At 49.0% G+C, this 20,429-nt stretch overlaps 1 protein-coding gene across 1 annotated transcript; it reads right to left on the reverse strand.

Annotated features, from left to right (window-relative positions):
• Positions 1-8,293: 8,293 nt before the first annotated feature.
• Positions 8,294-19,382, reverse strand: NELFB (negative elongation factor complex member B). The gene is made up of 13 exons (XM_066332507.1): positions 19,167-19,382; positions 18,854-19,017; positions 18,570-18,669; positions 17,108-17,338; positions 16,011-16,196; positions 14,918-15,030; positions 14,036-14,138; positions 13,010-13,105; positions 11,643-11,785; positions 10,671-10,777; positions 9,661-9,802; positions 8,962-9,070; positions 8,294-8,722 (listed from the first exon to the last, which is right to left on the reverse strand). The coding sequence occupies exons 1-13, from the start codon at positions 19,266-19,268 to the stop codon at positions 8,585-8,587; spliced, it is 1,734 nt and encodes a 577-aa protein (XP_066188604.1). The 5' UTR covers positions 19,269-19,382; the 3' UTR covers positions 8,294-8,584.
• Between the last annotated feature and the right edge of the window lie 1,047 nt (positions 19,383-20,429).

A 20,429-nucleotide genomic window follows, 5' to 3' on the forward strand; every position in this document is an offset into this window, starting at 1 on the left:
GACCCAGCTGAGGTTAGAGGTCCCTCAGAAACCTTTACCCTTTGGTGTGGAAGTGCAGACAAGTGTGCAGTAGCCAGGGCTTTGATGTTTTCTATGAAGTACCAATTTAACACACATTTGGGGATGCTAATTCCACGGCAGATCTGCCTGTGAAATAAACCCAAGGGCAGCATCCTTGCCCCAGACAAACGTGCACCTCCGAGTGCTGTGACTTTCCCTCAGCCAACTCACGATGAACCCAGAAGTGCTGAGTAACTCTCAAAATCAGGAGGAGAAGAGCTCGTGGAGGGGAGTGAGCAAGTGAATGAAACCAGCCAGGACTGGAGGTGTTCTAGCAGCTCTGAAAATGGGGATATTTGAGGTTCTCCACCAAAGGATAGTGGAGCTGTTCCCATGGCAACAGAGAGAGTTGCCAGGCTGCGGGTGATGGGCTCTAATGTATAGTACGAGTCCTAGTGAGGGATTGGAGACCAAGGACAACACTGATATTTTATACATATGCAATTTTTGATGAGTAAATCCAACGTGACTCCTTTGTTCCAGGAGAGAGAAGCTTTTCCCACAGAGAGAGATGTTACCAGGGCAGGAGCAGTGGAAAACTCATAACAACTCACTCAGATCTGCAAGAGATGCTCCAACGTCTGAACAAAAATAAAACTTAATACTACATAAGGGAGAAAAGCCAACAATTTGTGAGCTGAGAGCACAGCACCTGATTCCCAAACTGTGACTAGTCATGTGCAGTAAGTTCTTTGACAAATGACTCAAAAATACTTCAGTTTTAGAGTGATTAAAGCCTAGTTTGGGAGGGCAGGGTGGGAGCTGGAGGTGCTGCTGAGAGACCCCTGTGGTGGCCATGGGGTACAGGGGATATAGGGTCCCCTCATACCAGTGGGGAGCCCTGGCATGTTGGTGTTTCCCCTCTGCCCTCAGCCTCAAGGTAGATTTAGATGGGAGATTGGGCAGGAATTGTTCCCTGGCAGGGTGGGCAGGGCTGGCACAGGGTGCCCAGAGCAGCTGTGGCTGCCCCTGGATCCCTGGCAGTGCCCAAGGCCAGGCTGGACATTGGGGCTGGAGTGACCTGGGACAGTGGGAGGTGTCCCTGCCATGGCAGGGGTGGGATGGGATGAGTTTTAAGGCCCCTTTTAACCCAAACCACTTGGGATTCTGTGATTCCACAACTCCAGCCCAAGGGCACGGTCTGGGTGTTCTCCTGAAGGAGTCTGGTGGGAGCAGAAGCACCTGTGAGGATCCCTCATGTGTCCAGCCACTCTCAGTAGAGGCCAGCAGCAATCTGCAGACTCATTGTGGATTCCTAAGAGTTGGGAGCAATTAACAGCTGGGCTGTTTGATAATCATCAGCAGGCAGAGATAAGCCAATAAAATGTGTATACAACCTTATCACAATACCCAGGCACCAAACAGAGCTCACCTGCAGGCCAGAGCCTTGATCTGCTCCTCCAGTTCTCACTGCTCTGCAAATGGCTTTAATGCAGAGCCGACACTCCTCAGAGACTCCTGTTCCTGCTGCTGCTGCTTCCAGACACCCCCACAGAAATGGCAGGGAGGTGGAACCCAGGTGGAGGCTGTGGCAGAGGAGAAAAGCTCCCCAGCTTCAAGTGAGAGGGAAGCAGGACCTTGGGTGGTGTCAGAGAGCCTGGGACTCAGGCAGGCTTTGAAGAGCAGGGGAAGAAAAGCAAACTCTGGGAGAAAAAGCAGCCTGCCCCAGTTTTGTGGGGCACAAAATGGTGCAGAGGAGAAACTTGAAGCAGACACAGAGGGGACATAGCTGAGCTCCTGGGCAATGACAACATCTGAGCAGCAGCAAGGGCAGGTTTGAAATTCCTTTGTAAAACCAGGGTGGACGTGAGGCCAAGCTTCTTTGTCCAAGGCTCAGTGCAGCTGATTGGGCTGGAATTAAACCCCAGAATAATTGTGTAGTCACCAGCCTTGCAAGCCCAGCTGCTGCAGCATTCCCACTGTTTGGGCTGTGTGTTGTTGGAGGAACAGGTCTATGTCCCTCTGCTCCCCAGGGCCTATTCTCCTCAATTTGGGTGTCAATCTAAGCCTCTTTACTCCTAAAGAAGTTTTAAGGAACAGAGGTGGAAGGTGCCAGTTAATATTTTTATTCACTGCAGCCCCAAGGGCACCCTGCAACATCTCAATCACTTTCCTTCAGGCTTCTGAGAAGCATCCATCACCCCATTCTTCCACTTGGAATGTGGTGTGACCGACTAACAAACAGGAAAACCCACCTTCCTAAGGCTCACATTGACCCAGAACTCTCACAGCCCCCAAGGTGCATCACAAAAAGGCAGAACAACTGCTTTGTTACAGTAAATCAGGGTTGACCTAAACCTTGCTGCAATTTTTGGCTTTTTAGAAGGAACTGGGTTTCACTGCAAAGACAGTGATCTGCATTTCCCTTTTGGGGACCAAAGGCTGCAGGATCCCTCCAGCTACCAGGGTAGACAAGTTCTGGAAACACCAAACCTCCCACACACTGGTCAAACTGAAACATCAGGACCAGCAGCTCTTGCAAGAGGCCACGAGGTCATGGCCCAAAATTCCTGTGGCATCCAAAAGGCCCAGTGACCCACCCCCAAGACAGAGTCAAGCCACAAAAACCTGCAAGTGCAAGTCCCTCTGCTTAGACACAGCAATGACCAAGGTGGATTGTAGCTCCTGGTGTAGATCCCCCAGGCAGGGCCCTGTTGGTTGCAGGGCTGTTTCCTGCATCTCCACAGCCAAAGCCCATGAATGCTGTCCTGCTGGGTGTAGGTGAGATGGAAAATAGATTCCTTTCCTTGCCCTTTGGCTGCTTTTCAAGGAACCACCTGTAAAAATCCCTCTGCAATTATGTGATTATTCAGCAGAGATTGAGCAGAGACCACGGGGCTGGTTTGGAGAACGTGGGCTGGGGACAAACCTGGCTGTGACCCACCGGACCAGATGTTTTGTTGTTGTTGCTACCCAGGCTTCGTTTCACAAGTCACTGATGACACCCTGATCAGTGTGTGAGCTCAGGGGAATAAACCACTGCAGGCACCGCCCTCTCTTTCCTCTCTCAGCACACCAGGGCTCCCTTCCTTCCACATCTGGAAGCAGAGAGGAGAGCGGACACAAACTGCCAGAGCTGCTCTCAGCCTTCAGAGCAGACAGGGAAATGGAGTTTCAGAGTTAAAAAGAACAAGAGGCATTGGAGAATCTGTCAGCTCCTTCCACAGGCTCATACGAGTTGATAATTAACAAAAGAAAGAACAGATGCTATGAGACACATTTCTTCTGAGGGTATTTATTTGCTCCTACCTACAACTGTGCTTGAAAGAGTGGTAATATGAAACTGCATTCCTAATCACTGGGTTGCTTTGTATCAGATTAGCAATGATTCATTACCAGGATTTTGTACACATTTCACCACTTCTTTATTCTGTTAACCCTCATCAGGCAACTGAGCTTTGGCACAGCAAATTGATGCTGGCCTGAGGGAAAAAAATTAATATTAAACCACAATAAGAATGGTCTCCTGAGTCTTGGACTGGTTTTTTAGACAGTGGCACAAGAACCAGCACAGTTTATTCTGCTCAAACTGGATGGCTGGTTACAGGGATTACCACGGGAATATTGGAGGGTGTGCAGGCCCTGGCACAGGGTGCCCAGAGCAGCTGTGGCTGCCCCTGGATCCCTGGCAGTGCCCAAGGCCAGGCTGGATGGGGTTTGGAGCAGCCTGGGATGGTGGGAGGTGTCCCTGCCCATGGCTGGGGGTGGGATGGGATGAGATTCAAGGTCCATTTTAACACAAACTCCGCTGATTCTTTCTCATTTCCTTGCTGTAGAATGGCATTCGCAGAAGCTGTTGAAGGAGGAAAGAGCCCAATTCTCACTCCTGGGCTGCTGTCTCTAACACAGGCAGATGGGAGGCTGTGACCTCCCAGGGATGTTTTTCCCCTTCCCTGGGCCCAGGCCCTGCTGATGAGGAGAAGCAGAGCACAGACTCACCCCAAGGGAGCTCTGTCAGCCCAGCTGAGACACCTTTGCCCCTTGTGCAATTGTTTTGCTAGAAAAGGAAGCAGGTTTCACTGCCTCCAGTTGTTCAGCCTTGTCCTTCTCCTCAAACTCCCCTGGCAGGTCCAGCAGGCTGAAATTCACCCACACAGATGGTTCAGCTGCTTTTGTGAAGTTCTCCTTCCAGCTGGACTGACCTTGTTATCTTTAGAGTGGGCTCCGTGTGCTGCTGGATTCTCCTCAATTTGCTGATGGTCCTTTTTGCACCACAGAGGGCAAGAACAGGGAAGGGAATTGGGAAAGAGCAGGGAATGCAGAGGATGTCCAGGAATTGGAGCAACCATGGGGCAGCAACCTTATCTGATGTGTCCTCAGCCTGAGTGACCCTGGGTGGAGCTGCCCTCAATCCATGTTTTACACCCACCTGAAGCTCTGAGAGGCTGTTTTGCCCCTTGTTTTTAATGCTGAGCCTGGCCCTGGTGGAAGGGCAGTGCTGGCAAAGGGCACCCAGAGCACGCCTGGGGTTCAGAGCCATGAGGAAGGAGCTCGGTCCTTGTTAACAAAAGAGCCTGCAGGGGAAATTAAGGTGTGAGAAAGGCAAGGGGAGAGAGCAGAGAGGTCACACCAGGATCTACCAGAGCTACAAAGACTAAGTGCAGAAATACTTCCTCCTCCTGCAACGCTGCTCCATCAAGACTCCTATCCACGGACACAGCTGGAGGAAAAGTGGCACCTGTGTGCCAGGACAGGCTTCTCACTGCTGTACAAAAAGGAACACAGAGCAGCACGTGTGTGTCACCCACCAAAACTGGAATAAAGGCTGGAGACCCTGAATAGCCCTGTGTGCTCAGTCTCTGCCTCTGGAGAGACTCAGAGCACCCAGGGTCCAGCCCTGCCCCATAGAGCCCTGCCCCATAGAGCCCTGCCCCATAGAGCCCTGCTGCTGGGCCCCTCCAAACACTCCTCCTGAGACAACTGAGACAGCCCCAGCCTGAGGAGAGCTCAAATAGCATTTAGAGCAGATAGAAACACCTTTAATGAACCTACAGGCAAAATCAGGGATGTTCTCCACTCTCAAATGGCTGAATCATACTGAAAAATTAATTAAATAACTAAAAAAAAAAATAAATCTCTCTCCCAGCTGAAACCAGGACAAGAGTTCACAAGATTTTTCATGTCACTCCATTTTCTGGGCTAGATGCAACTCTTCCAAAGTTGAAGACAGACATTCAGCCCATGGAGCTGGATAAGGAGATCCTCTTTTACCAGGGAAGTCACAAACCAAATTCCCTATCATGCACAACTCACCAGAATTAATCTCAGGGTGACTGAAAAGCCTGAATCTCACAGCAGCTCTGCCAGAAAAGTCTCTTGGAGAGAGATAACTTTGTTTTCTGCTGTGCAGCATCAGCTCCAGCCTTTATCAGACACTCCTTTCAATGTCCATCTTCCCTCCAGCCACCTGCACCACATCCCACTCATTGTTCCCAATCATTTTCCAGTGCCTGCAGCACCAAGGGGGTGTTCTGCCGAGGAGCAAATGCTTTGGAGCATTCAGGAGCGTGAAGATGCTGGGCAATGGCTTCAGCTGTCCAGTCCCCACCTCTTATTATCCTCTAATCCCAGCCCAATTGAGCCTGATGAGCCTCACTGGGCTCTGAGTTCCTCTGATCCCTCAGGAAAGCCCATCGACTTGAATTCTTTGTAAAAATTCTCTCTGCAGTCAGGCCCAGAGGTTTGGAGAGAACACACGGTTCGTTCGTGTCACAGGGATCACAGCCCTGCAGTACACACAAAGTGTCACCTCCAAGTGTGAGCAGGGAGCGATTCCAGCTCCCCGTGCGCCAGTCCGGGAGGATTTCAGGGCACGCAGGGCAGCACCACCCTCTAGTGCACACCCACAGCAGTGCCTGTGGTGTCCCCGCCGGGGCACTGTGTGAAACAAAAGGCACAAAAGAAAGGAAAAATTCCCTTTATCCAGGCTGAACCTGCCCCGGAGCTCTGCCGGCACCAGCCCGTGTTGCTGTGGGAGCGGCAGGGAGAGAACTCCTGTGAGTGGGAACCCCAGAGCAGAACCAAGGGGAACCACTGGGAAATCCACTGTCCTGCACCCCAGCACTCTGCACCCCATATCCCTGGAATCCCAGACCTCACACCCTCAGATCCCTGGCACCCCAGACCCTGCATCCCACAGCCCTGGATCCCTGGAATGCCAGTCTGCACCCCAGTGCAGCCAGCTCAGCTCCTGCCATGCAGAGCTTTACCTGCACAACTCCTGTGTAATTCCTGGCACAGGAATGAAACCTTTCTCAGCTCAAAACATGGAAGCAGGAGGAGATGTTCACTACTAAAATTGTTTTCTGGAAAGTGTTTCTTCTGACACTCTTGAGCAGCACCAGGCCAGCAGAGCACAGACTGGCAGCCACTCCCTCTCAGCTGCCCAGCTCTCCTCTCCTCAGCCAAACTTGCCACCAGCACTGGGAATGGTCAGTTCATAATCTGGGATTCAGTTTCTTCATGGATGTAAAAAGCTTGGGATGGTCATCACTGTGTGTGTCAGTTCTGCAGGTACAGGCTGAAACACAAGAAGCCTTTCTACCAGGCAATTAAAAAATAAAACATCCTGGATTACAAATTCCTGCTGCAGGAGAGCACCATGTTGGCCTTGGAATAACGGGAACCTCATGTGACCAAGAGAATCCCAAAAACAATCCTAAAACAACCTCCAAGTCTGAGCAGAGCATAGGCCTGAGCAAATTCATGACCAAGGTTTGGCAGCAGCATGAAATATTATTTTGTCTAAGTTACCAGGACAGTTTGAACAGTTTGAAACCAAGACTTTGCAGGAAATACTAATTTGTTACGCCCAAGTCCTGTTGCCTACAAATCCAGTACCAGAACTGCTGAGAGGCTCCCAAAGGCAACCCTGACCCTGGGGGCTGCAGTGGAGACAAGAGGAACAAATGTGGGCTACAGGACAGTGCACCTGAGTCAAACACAAACGTAGCCCACCTTTCCTGTTCCCCCATGGGATATCACAAGTTCCTGCACCAAGTGAGAAATAAAGCACCAAGGTTTGGAAGGGAGGGTTTGCCCTCACACAGCATTTCTGAGCTCAGGAGGAAGAAAATCACACAGAGAGGGAAGGAGCAGCACTGGGGAGGGAGTTCCACCTCTACTTAATTACTGTGTTTGTTTGGGTTGTTTTGGACACAGCTTCAGGAAACAGAAGAGTGTCCTGAGCATGACTTGGCACTCAGAGTTCTCAAGACCCAGGAAACAAGAGCTGAGGGCGGGAGGAAAAAAGGAAGAAGGTTTAGGTCAGGTATCAGGATAAGGTTCTTTCCACAGAGGGTGGTTGGGCACTGAACAGCCCCTGCACACTCCAGCTGAGGCAGCAGCAAAAGCAGAACTGGAACAGAAACAGTCACGCAAGTGAGCCATGGAGAACAGGCCTGCCAGCCTGGAGCTTTGGGTGACCCAACTGCTACCTGCCAGCGCCTGAAAGGAACCTTCATGGAACATGGAGAGACTCTTCACAAGGGCCTGGAGTGAGAGGACACAGGGAATGGATCCCAGTGCCCAGGGCAGGGCTGGGTGGGAGATTGGGCAGGAACTGTTCCTTGTGAGGGTGGGCAGGCCCTGGCACAGGGTGCCCAGAGCAGCTGTGGCTGCCCCTGGATCCCTGGCAGTGCCCAAAGCCAGGCTGGACATTGGGGCTGGAGCAGCCTGGGACAGTGGAAGGTGTCCCTGCCCATGGCTGGGGCTGGGACTGGATGATCTGAAAGGTCCCTTCCAACCCAGGTAATTTCTATGATTCTATTTTTCCAAAAACTGAATCTCACTCTACCTACACTCAACCCCTACTGCCCCTGAGGAACATCACAGTCCTGCTCTTTGTAACTCCAGGACTCACTTTAAGCTACTCTTTTGGAGAAAAGCTGGGAGGAAAGGGGAGAGACTGGTTCATTTTCTGGCTCTCTTTGTGAAAGCCCATCTGAGAAGGGGCTGTTGACTGCTCCTTGGGTTGGTGGCAGCAGTGGACACCTCTGATAATGCAGCACATCTTACCATGTGCCACAAGAGCTGGAACCTCAAACAGGAACTGATTTCAGTAGAGCTCATCTCCTCTGACTCTTCCTCCTCTTGAGTATCTTCTCCAGGGACCCCGAGGGGCAGACCAAAGCCAAGGGAAGCCACGATCAGCCTCAAGAGCCCACACCACCTGCTCAGCCACACCGGGGCTCCACACTTAGTGAGCAGAGTTTAAAAACACAGGATGCCAAGCTTAAAAATAAGCTTTGCTTTTTGGTGTTTTTTGTTTTTTTTTTTATAAAATGTACAGTCAGATTTTAAGTGGATCTACAAGAAGACAGTCAGCTATCTTTAAGAGAAGTAAACCTTGCAATGCACTGCACACAGTTTTCTAACCAGCAAGAGCCAGTGAGTTGGGTCAGCTGCAGCGTTTCCTGAAGGAGCTTGAGTGGCTTTGTTTTGGTTTCCAGCACGTGAGCAGAGACACTCAGAAGGCAGCAGAGGCTCAGTTCCTCTCCCCTCAGTGGTGCCCTGCAGGCAGAGCTCAGCGTGAGGCCGGGGTGGGCACGGTGGGCAGGGGCAGCTCCATGGAGGGAGTCTCAGTCACTTCAGCCGGGCTGGGCTTGCGGAGCTCCAGCTTCTCACTGAGTTGGGTGTGAAGCTCCTTCACAGCTTCCCCACTCTGCAGGACGACAATGAGGGACGGGGAAACAGCACAGTCACACTCCATTCTAGCCAGAACACCCTGTGTCCCACCCTGTGTGTTTAACGCTAACCAACACAGAGGAGAAAGCCATAAGGTAATTAGGCCACAGCTTGGCACACTTGGAAAGCAGAGCTCGTGTTCCATTCAACAACATCTGGTAAGGCAGCTGCTTTCATTTGCAATCAGTTTTCCCTTTCTCCTGCTTCCCTTCCTACCTGCTTGGTGGGCTCCAAAGCTTTCTGGAGAGACTCTAGTTTGGCTGGGGCCACTTTGTGATGCAGGTGCAGCAGCAGCCTGAGCACATGTCTGTGCACGTTCTCCTTCCTGCAAGAGCCATTTGAAAGCAGAGTAACCAAGACAAACAAACACCATCTTGAGAACAAGGAAGCCACAGCAACAGCACCAATTCACCCCACCACAGACTTGGTTATAATCTTTCAAATTTTAAGCATAGAGTGTGTGGAGGAAGCAGCAGCACATGCTGCTGTGCCCCAGCAGTAATTTCAGACACTTTTAGAGCAGCTTTCTGGAGGCTGAACTTGTCTGCAGGTCACCAGCTAAATGAGTGACTGACCAGAGGTAACAACAGATTTTTGTGCATTGCTGATACTGCAGAGCTGAAGTTAACTCTACATAGCCAGAGCTACTGCAAAGCCTGAAGGATATTCTCCTTCACAACTCCAGCTTAGGGATGATGAATTGCAGCTTAGATAATTCAGTCAAGACATAGCCATTTTGCTGATAAAAACTTCATTCCAAAATATACACCTTTCTCTGAAGGAAAACAGTATCAGGCTGATATTTCCCCTGCCTGGGGAGAACCTGGTGAACTATTAAACTATTGTTCAAAACAGTAAAACCTCTGTCAGGCATTCTGTAAACTCCTTCTCTCCAGTGAGAAAAATCTGCTTTACCTGGAGCAGGCAGTGAGGAAGAAGCCATCAAAGAGACTGGTGCAGAACTCCTCGAGTGCAAACTCATCACTGAGCAGGGTGAGGTTACCAGTGAGCAGATGCAGGAAAATGTCACTGAAGGCCAAGTCACTGAATGTCTCAACTATAAAACATGGAAAGGAAAGAGACAGAGATTGACAAGGATGTGCCAAAACCTGTCCACACAGTTCCTTCTCCTGATGAAAACCCTGCAGTGAGGTTTCATGGTAGAATGGTTCAGGTTGGAAACGACCTTAAAACTCATCCAGTGCTACCCCCAGCCATGGGCTGAGACACTTCCCACTGTCCCAGGCTGCTCCAAGCCTGTCCAGCCTGGCCTTGGACATTTCCAGGGATCCAGGGGCAGCCACAGCTTCTCTGGGCACCCTGTGCCAGGATCTCCGCACCCTCACAGGGAAGAATTTCTTTCCAGTACCTATTTTCTTTCAGTCATTTTTTTTCTCATTTCCTTTGGTAACAGGCAGCCCAGGCAGGTGGCTTTGATCTTTCAGACATAAAAGATTAGGAGCAGATTGCTCCAGAGCTCTCCTGCAATTCATTCCAGAGGAGTCAGTGAACAAGATAATACTGGTGAGAAAATTAAGGCTGTGTTCAGTCCTATTTTGTTACCATTTTTTTTCACCACACAAAGAAAAGTCCCAGCAACTTCTGGCCACCTGCAATCGCTGTGGGCAGCAGCAGAACTGGGGCACCTGCTCTGTCATCTTTCATTCCAAAGGGTTCTCAACTAATCTCATTGTTAATGCAGCTCTTGATGTAAGGAACCACCGACCTCAGCCACTGTCCCTAAACTCTCACATCAGCAGAAAATTGCAGAACCCAAACACTCCTGCAAGACTCACAACTAAGTCACCAGAAGAGCCAAAGGCAGAACACTAATGTCCCTGGCTCTGACATCCAGGTTTAATGGCCTTCTAGGTTTCCAGTACAAGGAAAACAGCCACAGAACAGAAGGTGAGACAAAAACCTACCTAGTGCTGGCAGGAGCCTCAGAAAAGCATTCTTGTTCCTCTGCTTGGTGATGTGAAGGATGTAATACAGCCCAATCTCACAAGCTATTCTGTTCTCCTGCAGGAACCTGTAATAGCACAAAGTTTATTCATCAATAAAGCTATTTTTTTTTTTAAATAAGCGGTTTAAAGTACTTTTGAGATAGTTACCAAGCAGGTACAGCAGTGGCTAATGTCAAACCCACTGACAAGCAGCTATTCAGTGAGTGAGCAGATGGATCATCCATCCCTAGCTTCACTACCACACTCCAGAAAAACAACATTCAGCAAAGAGCTGGATTTAACTGTGGAGATTTATAATGTATTCATGATAAAAGTGCTACTCAAAATGGGGTTTAGAAGAAGTCAAAACACTCAAAAATTATACAAAGTCCAATACTGTTTTAGTCTGCCAAAAGTCAAACATTAACACTGTGAGAGAGGACAGCACAACTACCAGGATCCAAGATCCCAGATTCTGTCACACAGACAAGAATTGTACTAGAAACCAGTGGAAGATCTGAGCACAGCAGAGCACATAAAGGTTTTTAATTATCTTTCTGCTGTCCCTGGAGTGACAGGTTTCTGACAGAGAAAGAGGGTGGGTGTCAAAAATGCCAACTTGATGATTTCCAATAGTGCTCTTCAACAGGGGCACTCATCCAGCTGCACCCAAATATCACCCAAAACTCAGCATTCACTGCCTGGGAAGCTGAACAGAAACACCAAATACTCTCATACTGAAAGAGACAATGGTCATTACAGGAAATACTACTTTATGTCTATAAGTTTTATTTGAAAGAGCACAAGGGAAACTGGTTTTGTTAAAGGGAAAGTTCAGACTCGATGGATTAGCACTGAATCTTATCCCAGGAAGCCTTGCCTTTACCCCAGGCAGTTTTCCCCTGCCAGGCCTGGCTGGCTCCTGCTGCTTGGGTGGGGGCCGGCACCTACTTGGTGAAAGCCTCGGGAATGGTGCTGGGGTAGGGGATTGGTCCCTTCTCCTCCGAGGGCAGCTTCTGATCCACGGTGAAGGTGTGGTCATCCACCACAAAGGACATCAGCAGGGGCAGGAACCTGGTGATCAGCTCGGCTTCCTTGGAGGGAGAGAGGGACAGAGGGAAGGGAACAAAGCCACCATCAGTCACCTCATGCCACCTAATGGTCCTGAAGTGCTGTGACAGAAGCAAGGCGGTGTGAGGAGCCTCATCCTACACTGAGGAAAACCAGTTCACAGACATCCAATTCCAGTCACAACTCTGGAATAACTCGTTTCCACACGTTCCAGGGTAATTAGGAAAACTCTACTTCATCTCACTACAGAAATCTCCTGTTCAAACCCTTTCTTTGGACAATTGTGTAGCATTTCTTCTGAGAGGCCCTTCCCAGCACTGCTGCAGGCATGGCACGTGTTCAGAATGACATCAAACTGCTGATATCAACAATTACAGGCTCCCACCATGGCCCAGGCTTACTTGTGGTAACAGAGCCACAGATAAATCAGATTTTAAAGACTGATTCAGAGACTCCCTTTGGAAAGAAACTGAGCGTTTTCCCTTATAGGTTCATGAGAGAGCACAAATCACAGCAGTACCCTCAGGATGACTGGTCACTCTCACTGCTACAATCCCAGTGTTAAAGCACACCCTCTCTGGCATGAATTTAAAATTCCTAGCAGCCAGGAGTGGATGTACTTTGGAGACTTCAAATGTGCCCCTAGGTATTTATAAAACATTTACTGCTTTATAGTTGAACAGAAACAGCAAATTCCTCCTGAGGAACAGCCCTGCTGTGCAACACCAGGGTTGGCCCTCCTGCCCTCAGCTGAACTACACACCAGGGATTCCTGTAATACTGGGAAAGGATTTCTAAAGCATGGAAAGATTACAGCTCACTGTGGCACTACACTCAGCTGCTGTAACAGAGAGCTGGGAGGGAAAAAATATTTTCCTTGTCAATGAAAAGCTTCTAAACTGCTACCAGAGTTTGAGACCAGTGTTGGAAATTCTGCTTTCCACAATGTGTTCTACAAACACATCAGTTGTGTACAAGACCCCAGGAGCAATCAGTGGAGTATTTAACAGAGGAGTATTTTACAGGCTGATTTTAAAACAGTAAGGACCAGGCACCCATGGAAATAAAAAGGCAGGTAATGGAAGCTCACACATGTCCAGAACAGCTGCTCTATGACTGCTGTTTTCTCCCATGAAAGTTCTGAAGAGACATTTGGAAAACAAATGTTTAATCAGGAATGCAATAAAATAATAAACAAGTCTAAATGTGATTAATTGTGTTAAATTCTTAACATCAAAAGGGCTCACCATTTTTGGTTCCTTGAAGACTTGGCTGTCAATCATGTCCCAGGCCCCCTGTCCCAAAGACAGCATCCTAAGGAGCAGCAGCAGATCCGGGCTTTCCTCGAATTTTAAGGGGAGAAGAAAAACAGCCATTTTGATTTTCATGTGAGATATTTATTTGGGAGCAGTGGTTTATATTCAAAGCTGTTCTGGATTAGCAGCTTTGTCCAAGACTGCTTAAGGAATTCAGTTCAACTTAATTGAAAACTGATCCTCAAATGGGCATCAAATTACTGCCATACCTCAGGATTTGTGGATTTAAATTTATAATGCACCAGGAAGTTTGCAGCCATCTGAGCACATCTTTTTAAAATGTGTCCAGCCCAATTAGTGCACTAAAATATAATGTGTGAGAGGACAAACCAAGTCATTTCAGCAGAAGAAAGGAGAAAGGGTGTGTAAGAATGACAATAGATTTTTTTGTTTATATTGTGCCCTGAAACCCAAACGACTTTCAGTCTTAAACTGTCACAAGGAAGTTACTCCATGCAACAATAACGTTTAACAACTCAGGGATAAACCCAGCAAGTGGCTCCCATTGTTCAAACACCTGTAGGGTGCCCTTCTTCAGCACTTCTGCACTTCCTGCAGACTCCACTTGCAGGAGCTGTGTTTTACCTCAGCCACCAGACCAGAACTGTGCAAACAAACCCACGGCATTCACCGTGGCAGGAGAAAGGTGCTGCTGTCAGACAAACTGATGGAGGGACAAAGCAGGGAGGCACAGATTCTACATGTTATTCTGTATTTGCACAGCTGCCAGGCAGAATGAGCCATGCAAAGAATTCATGGTCAGTTTGGAGAGTTCCAAAATGCCCATGTCCAAACAGCTCCTGCAGAGCTCTGCAGCAGGTGCAGGAATCATGTTTCCCTTGTTCCAACTGCCACGTTTGGGAACCTGATGAGACTTGGACAGTGCCAGTCCTTCCCTGAGGGCTGCCAGTCTGCCAAGACCACAGTTAGGTCAGGTACACAAGCTGCAATGCTTACCCTGGGTAAGGTGTCCTGCCCAACCAGGTCTTGCAGGTGCCTTATGGTGCTCAAGGCTAAGGTGTTAATGGCAAAGGGATCACACAGGATCATGGATAAGTCCCTGAGAAGAAGCAAAAATCAAACACTTGTCATACATAATCAACAACCCCATTGCACGGGTCCAAGCCCAGCTGTCTGCACCTGATGAACCTTCTCCTGCCTTGTAAAGAAGTAACATTCATGGTGGTTTTGATGTGAAAGAGCACAAAAAACAATTGCTGGAAGTCTTTTGCACTGAGATCAAGCACAAAATCTCCCACAGCCAGCAGAAGATCTGCTGGGTGACAGCCCACAGGCAGTGGAGCTCTGGTGGCCAGAGGTCTTTGAGCTGGCAGGTTTTGCCCATCTCCAGAATGCTGAGGACAGAAGGGTCTCAGGGGCTTTTGAAAAACAACAGGTAAAAATGAATTCTCAAATAGTTTACAATAGCAGTGGACAAAATCTGAAAGTACCTGCTAAATAAAATACTGTGAGAGCACTACAGTGTACCAGATCACATCAGGGGTGTCATTTGAAGCTAATGAAGTACTTCAACTGACAAACATCACCAGTCCATTTTCTCTGGGTTTAAAGCCAGACAAGTAATTCATAATAAGTTATTCTGACTCCCTAAGAAAGGCTCCTGGATTTTGTTATGAGGGCACAGGGGAGACTCAAGAGTGCAAGCTCTGCCACCAGGATGTGCTTGGCTGTGCCCCAGCACAGGGGGATGTTTGGGATGTGACTGCACAGAGGGGCTGCTGGAGGTTTGCTGGCTTCAGGGAGGAATTAACACCTACAGCACCTGTCAGTGCTAGGAAGCCATTTTCAGTTTCCCAATAAATTGCCCAGGTGCCTTACCCCAACACTTGTTCTTGTCCTTTCTTCACCCCATCCAGGAATCCTTGCAATTCCCGAGCTCTCTTGTTGTCCACGAACTTCTCCCGGATGCAGGCGTCGAGGCACCAGGTGAACTGCCACCAAATGGAGGGAGCTTTATGAACTCATTAAACCAGCAATAAACCACATGATGTCAGAGAAAACAGGCTCAGAACGACCTCGAAATATCTGCAATTGAGATGCTTCATTAATGCACCTAGGCATAGTACCACACTGGTGACAAACACAGAGGTCAGAAAGGCCAGCATCCCAAAAGGAGGTTAGGAATGCCCAGGGAGTTAACCTGGGGTCTCTTTCTCCACTTGCAGGGAAGGCATTCCCTAGGAATCAAGGAAAAGGCATTTATTCAATCCATCACTGCCCTGCACACCTGTGGATTTACGTAAGTAGGAGACTGAGAAAGAAGCAGCAGCATTTAGAAATAAAATATGCTTTATTTTGGCCACTGCAATAGCACTCCCACTCTCTAAATAAAGGAATTACAGTTGAGGTGTTCCTGCTTTAGGGCTCTATTACTGAACTATTTTTTAGGCAGAATACATGTAAAACTTAGCAACTACTTCAGAGAAAATGCCTTGCTCCAGGTCAGAGTGATGAACAAGGGGCCAGTAACAAGATCCTGTTGTGACATTACCACATCTGTCACTTCCCAGTATTTGAATAGTCTCATGTTTTCTTATAATTCAATATCCAAAGTATTCACTGTTACACACACAGTTCACTGACAGATGGCACATAGCCACAACTAAGAGGGAAGCCTGGAGTAAGAACCTGGGGCCAAGCTGATGGTTTTTATCATTTTTGCAGCATTTACATGGCATAAATGTCAGATTAGACATTGCTTTTAACACTGACAAAGTTCCCTAAATTTGAATGATTCATGGGTTATGAAATGACAGCAAACTGCTGGTTAACCAAGATGAAGCTTCCACCTGAAGGTCCAAGGAATATAAGGTGACATTTAGGTTCAAGATCTGAACTCTCTTTACAGAAAGGACTCATCTTCTCTGGGCTTTTTCCATAAAATTCTCATAAATACCCTCATGATTGGTACCTTGTGACAGGGGTCAACAGTGCAGATCTCACTGATCTCCAGGTCATGCAGTGACATGAGGAGCTCTGCCCTCAGTGTGCAGTAATGGACGTTCCTGGTGCGCAGGAAGAGCGTCCTCAGGAACTGCAGCACCATGTCATAGAGCTTCACGTTCTTCCCGATCATCTGTGTCAGCTTCTGCACCACCTGAGCTCACAGGGGAAAACCTGGCCTCAGCACCAGCACATGCTCTCATTCTACTCACACACAAATTAGCGATCTTAGGTGATTTACCACCACTGAAGCATTTGCAGGGACATGAAGTCCTGAAAAGGAACTGTTTACTCCAAGACTTCCAAGAGTGTTTGTTCAAGAGATGTTCACCAAATCTTCAACAGCTGTAACATGTTTTTGGCTCAACCCACAAGTTTCTTTCTTCTACCCTTCTGATTTCTCCCCCCATCCCTTCATGTCCAGCTGTGGTTAAAGCACAACTCTGCAGTGCAAACCTGGAGTAAATTACACCAGGGCACTTAGACCAAATTATTCTGAAAGCAAAACAGGCCTAAAACAATCCCTCATGCAATAGATGTGCTGCCCTCTCTGAAATTAAAGCTTTATACTGCCTTATAGTTAATTTAATTCAAAGAGAAATATTTCTGGATGCCAATTAACTACAGCTTTCTACATCCTTTTTTTTTTTTTACAAAAAGCAACTTCAGTTGAACTATGTCCACTAAAAAAGGTCCCAAGAAAGCAGATTTAACATATCAGCATACTCAAACTGATGTGACAGAGATGTTCAGCCTTCAGAACAGCTGAAGTGTATTAAAGCCAGACTGAACAACAGAGAAAAAAAAAATCTGTCCTTTCTATGTTTAAAGTGCATAAACAGCTTAGAACATTCATCAATTATTACACAACAACTAAAATAATTCCTGCTGCTTTCATCAAGATGTGTAGGAGAAAATGGCCTGGTGTTTCTTGCAAAGAGTTTGTTCAGCTAAACAACTTCAGCAGCAAAGATGGGCAGGGGAAACAGCCCCTGTTATGTGATGGTTGAGTGAAAGCTGATAAAATTCCCCCCCAGCATATTGTGAGGGTTTCCTTGTCCTCACCTCTCCTTGACGTCTCGTTTTAGGAGATGGACTGAAGAAATTTTGCAAGAAGGAAATATCATTGCTGAAGAGAATGTTCTCCTTCTCCAGGATGTATTGCTTCAGCAAGGGTGACACCTCATCCCCAAAGAGAGCCTGGTTGTCCTGCCAGATCTGTCTCTTCACCTCCACAGCACAGGCCTTGTACAGGTCCTTATCAGCCATCACCAGCTTCAGCTTCTTCTCAGGGACCTGCAATCCACAGAGCAGCTACACAGTGTGCAGCACCTCACCTGCCTGACTGTCCATGTAACACATAACTGGCTACAGGAGGCACCTAAATCATGGAATCACAGAACATCCTGAGCTGGGAGGGACCCCAAAGATCACCCAGCTCAGCCTCTGTCCCTGCCCAGACCCCAACAATCCCACCCTGGGCATCCCTGGCAGCGCTGGCCAAAGGCTCCTGGAGCTCTGGCAGCCTCGGGGCCGTGCCCATTCCCTGGGGAGCCTGGGCAGTGCCAGCACCCTCTGGGGGAAGAACCTTTCCCTGCTCTGCAGCCTGAGCCTGCCCTGGCCCAGCTCCAGCCCTTCCCTGGCTCCTGTCCCTGGCCCAGAGCAGAGCTGGAGCTGCCCCTCGGGAGGAGCTGCAGCCCCCGGGGAGCTCTGCCCTCAGTCTGCTCCAGCTGAACCATCCCAGTGCCTCAGCTGCTCCTCATGGGCCCTCCAGACCCTTCCCCATCCTTTAAACATTTTCCAACAGCTTTAGATGTTTTTTTTATCTTGTGCCCACACAGCCCCAGGACTCAAGGTGAGGCTGCCCCAGTACGGAGCAGAGCAGGACAATTCTCTCCATACCCTCATCCCCACCTCAGGCAGTCTGGGCATTTACCCTCCTGGTGTAGCAGTAAACCAGCCCCAAGAGACTTTTTCAACAACCAAATCACACACCCTTAATTCCTTCAAAGAAGAAAAAAGGTCTACTTTAAATCTCCAGTGCTGAGATTTGAGGTATTTGGTACTGATGTTTCCAAATTCATTAATTTACTGAAGTTCCAGCAGTATTTTGAATCCATTACCTTGAGTGCAACATGATGCTTTTAGTAAGGACACTCCTACAGATTTTTGTTTCACAGATCTGTTTCTCCCTCCTGCCTACTTTCAATTGCACTCTTCAAGTCTTATCTCCCACTTGCCAGAGATTTGTAAATCAGCTGTGGAAAAATTCACCTATCAGCAAACTTAGAAGAAAAATAGGGAAATAGTCTCATCTGTTTATGAAAATGTAAAATGCTTTTTGAATTAGTCCACTGAGTTATTAGCAGATACAAGAATGCACTGAATCTTCAGTCAGTCCCTAACACTGATCAACACACTTGCAGAAGGTGCAGAGGGAGCAAAGCCCACCTGCCAGAGGCACACCAGAGATGTCACACTAGTGACACACCACGTCACACCAGGCCAACCAGGGCAGTGGCCTCACCTTGGGCAAGTGCTTCATGACACACATGACCACGGGCTGTATCGAGGGCATCTTGACCAGGGAAAAGCTCTTCTCTAGGAGATCTTCCAGCTTCTTGTATCTGAACATGGAAAAATACAAGACTAAATACCATGGAGCAGTAAAGGAACAAAGTGGTCACCTCAAAGCCACTGGAACTCAGTCCCTGAAGAACCCAACTCTCATTTACAGAAGTCACCCACTCACTGCATTTTCACACAGAATTCCCAGCTCACTCCAATCAATCAAGGAGACTGCTGACAAACCTCTCCTCGACCTTCCCCTCCAAAGCAATGGCAGAGACTCTCTCCAGCAGCTTCTCCCGCAGCTCATCGAACACGGACTGGTGGAACTCGAGCCGGGGGGTGCCGTGTAAGTCCAGGAAGGGCAGAGCATACTGCAGCGAGGGCAGGAGCACCCCGTTCTCCGTCTGCAACACAACCCGCGGCGGGAACTGAGAACGGCACTCGGGATAACAAACAAAGCGAGGAAAAGCCCAGACAGCAGCGGGGCCCGCCCCGGCCTCCCTGTCCCCGCACGGCCCGGCCCCACACGGCACCTCCGCGGCGCCCAAGGCACCTGGAACTGCTCGATGGCCTTCAGCGGCTCCGTGCAGTTCGTGAGGGTCTCCTTGAGGTCCTCGCCGTTGGCCACTCCCAGCTCCTGCAGCCCCGCGTACATCTCGGCCTGGCCGGGTCCGCGGGGCCGCTCCCGGCTCAGCTGCTGATCCTGATCCTGATCCCGATCCCGATCCCGATCCCGATCCCGATCCCGATCCCGATCCCGATCCCGATCCCGATCCCGCCCCGGCCCCGCGCGGTCCGCCCCGCCCCGCCCCCGCCGCGCGCGGGCCCCGCGCCGCAGCACGAAGGTTCCGGGGCACCAAGGTTCCGCGGCGGCTGCCGTGGGTGTCCCCGGGCTGCCCGCGGCCCGAGGAGCTCGGTGCGGCTCGGCTGAGCGCCGGCCAGGGCTCAAGGAGCCTTTGGACAGCGCTCTCAGGCACGTGGAATCGCAGAATCACGGAAGGGTTCGTGTTGGAAGGGACTATAGAGGGTGGTCTGGTCCCACCTTCCTTTCCAAGCAGGGTCATCCCAGAGCACACGGCACAGGATTGTGTCCAGGCGGTTCTGCAATATCTCCAGTGTGATACATGTTATGGAATTAATTCGTGTTTTATTGTAAGATATGGTATAAAGTCATTCATGCGTAAGAAAATCCGGGAACAGTGAAGTGACCCATTTGCAACACAAAGAAGGGTGGCTCCAAAAGGAGATGGGTCTCCTCCGAAGATGGGTCTGCCAACGACCCAGTGATCAACACCCGATAGGCATCTTACCTACATCGTCAAGGGCGTGCATCATGGTACCTGATTCCCGTAAATGTAATCAAGTGTCCATCCCTTCCCGGAAAACTGTTCATCAGAGCGGCAGAGAGGAAAAGGGGATGCGTGAATATGCAAGAAAAACGAGGGACAAAAAAATGAGGCAACCCACTGTCCAGTCGAAAAACTGTATAAAAACTGACCTTGCAAAGACCGAATTCATGAATGGAGAGGGATTTGGTGCGATAGAGACCGAATCTGAGGTTCACCCAGTGCCGAACCCGGGCTTGACACTGCATTTTGTTTGTGGCTTTTTCGGACTTTTATATCCAAAATTTTCAATAAATTTCTTTATTGATAAAATTGGCTAATCGTTTATTACATCCAGTGACAGAGAGTCCACAACCTGTCTGAGCTGCCTGTTCACTGCTTGGTCACCCACACAGGAAAGAAATTCTTCCTCATGTTCAGGTGGAACTTCTGGGTATCAGTTTCTGCCTCTTGTCTGGGCTGGGCAGGCA

Source organism: Sylvia atricapilla, chromosome 19 (assembly GCF_009819655.1).
Source record: "Sylvia atricapilla isolate bSylAtr1 chromosome 19, bSylAtr1.pri, whole genome shotgun sequence".
In the NCBI taxonomy this organism is placed as follows: Eukaryota; Metazoa; Chordata; class Aves; order Passeriformes; family Sylviidae; genus Sylvia; species Sylvia atricapilla.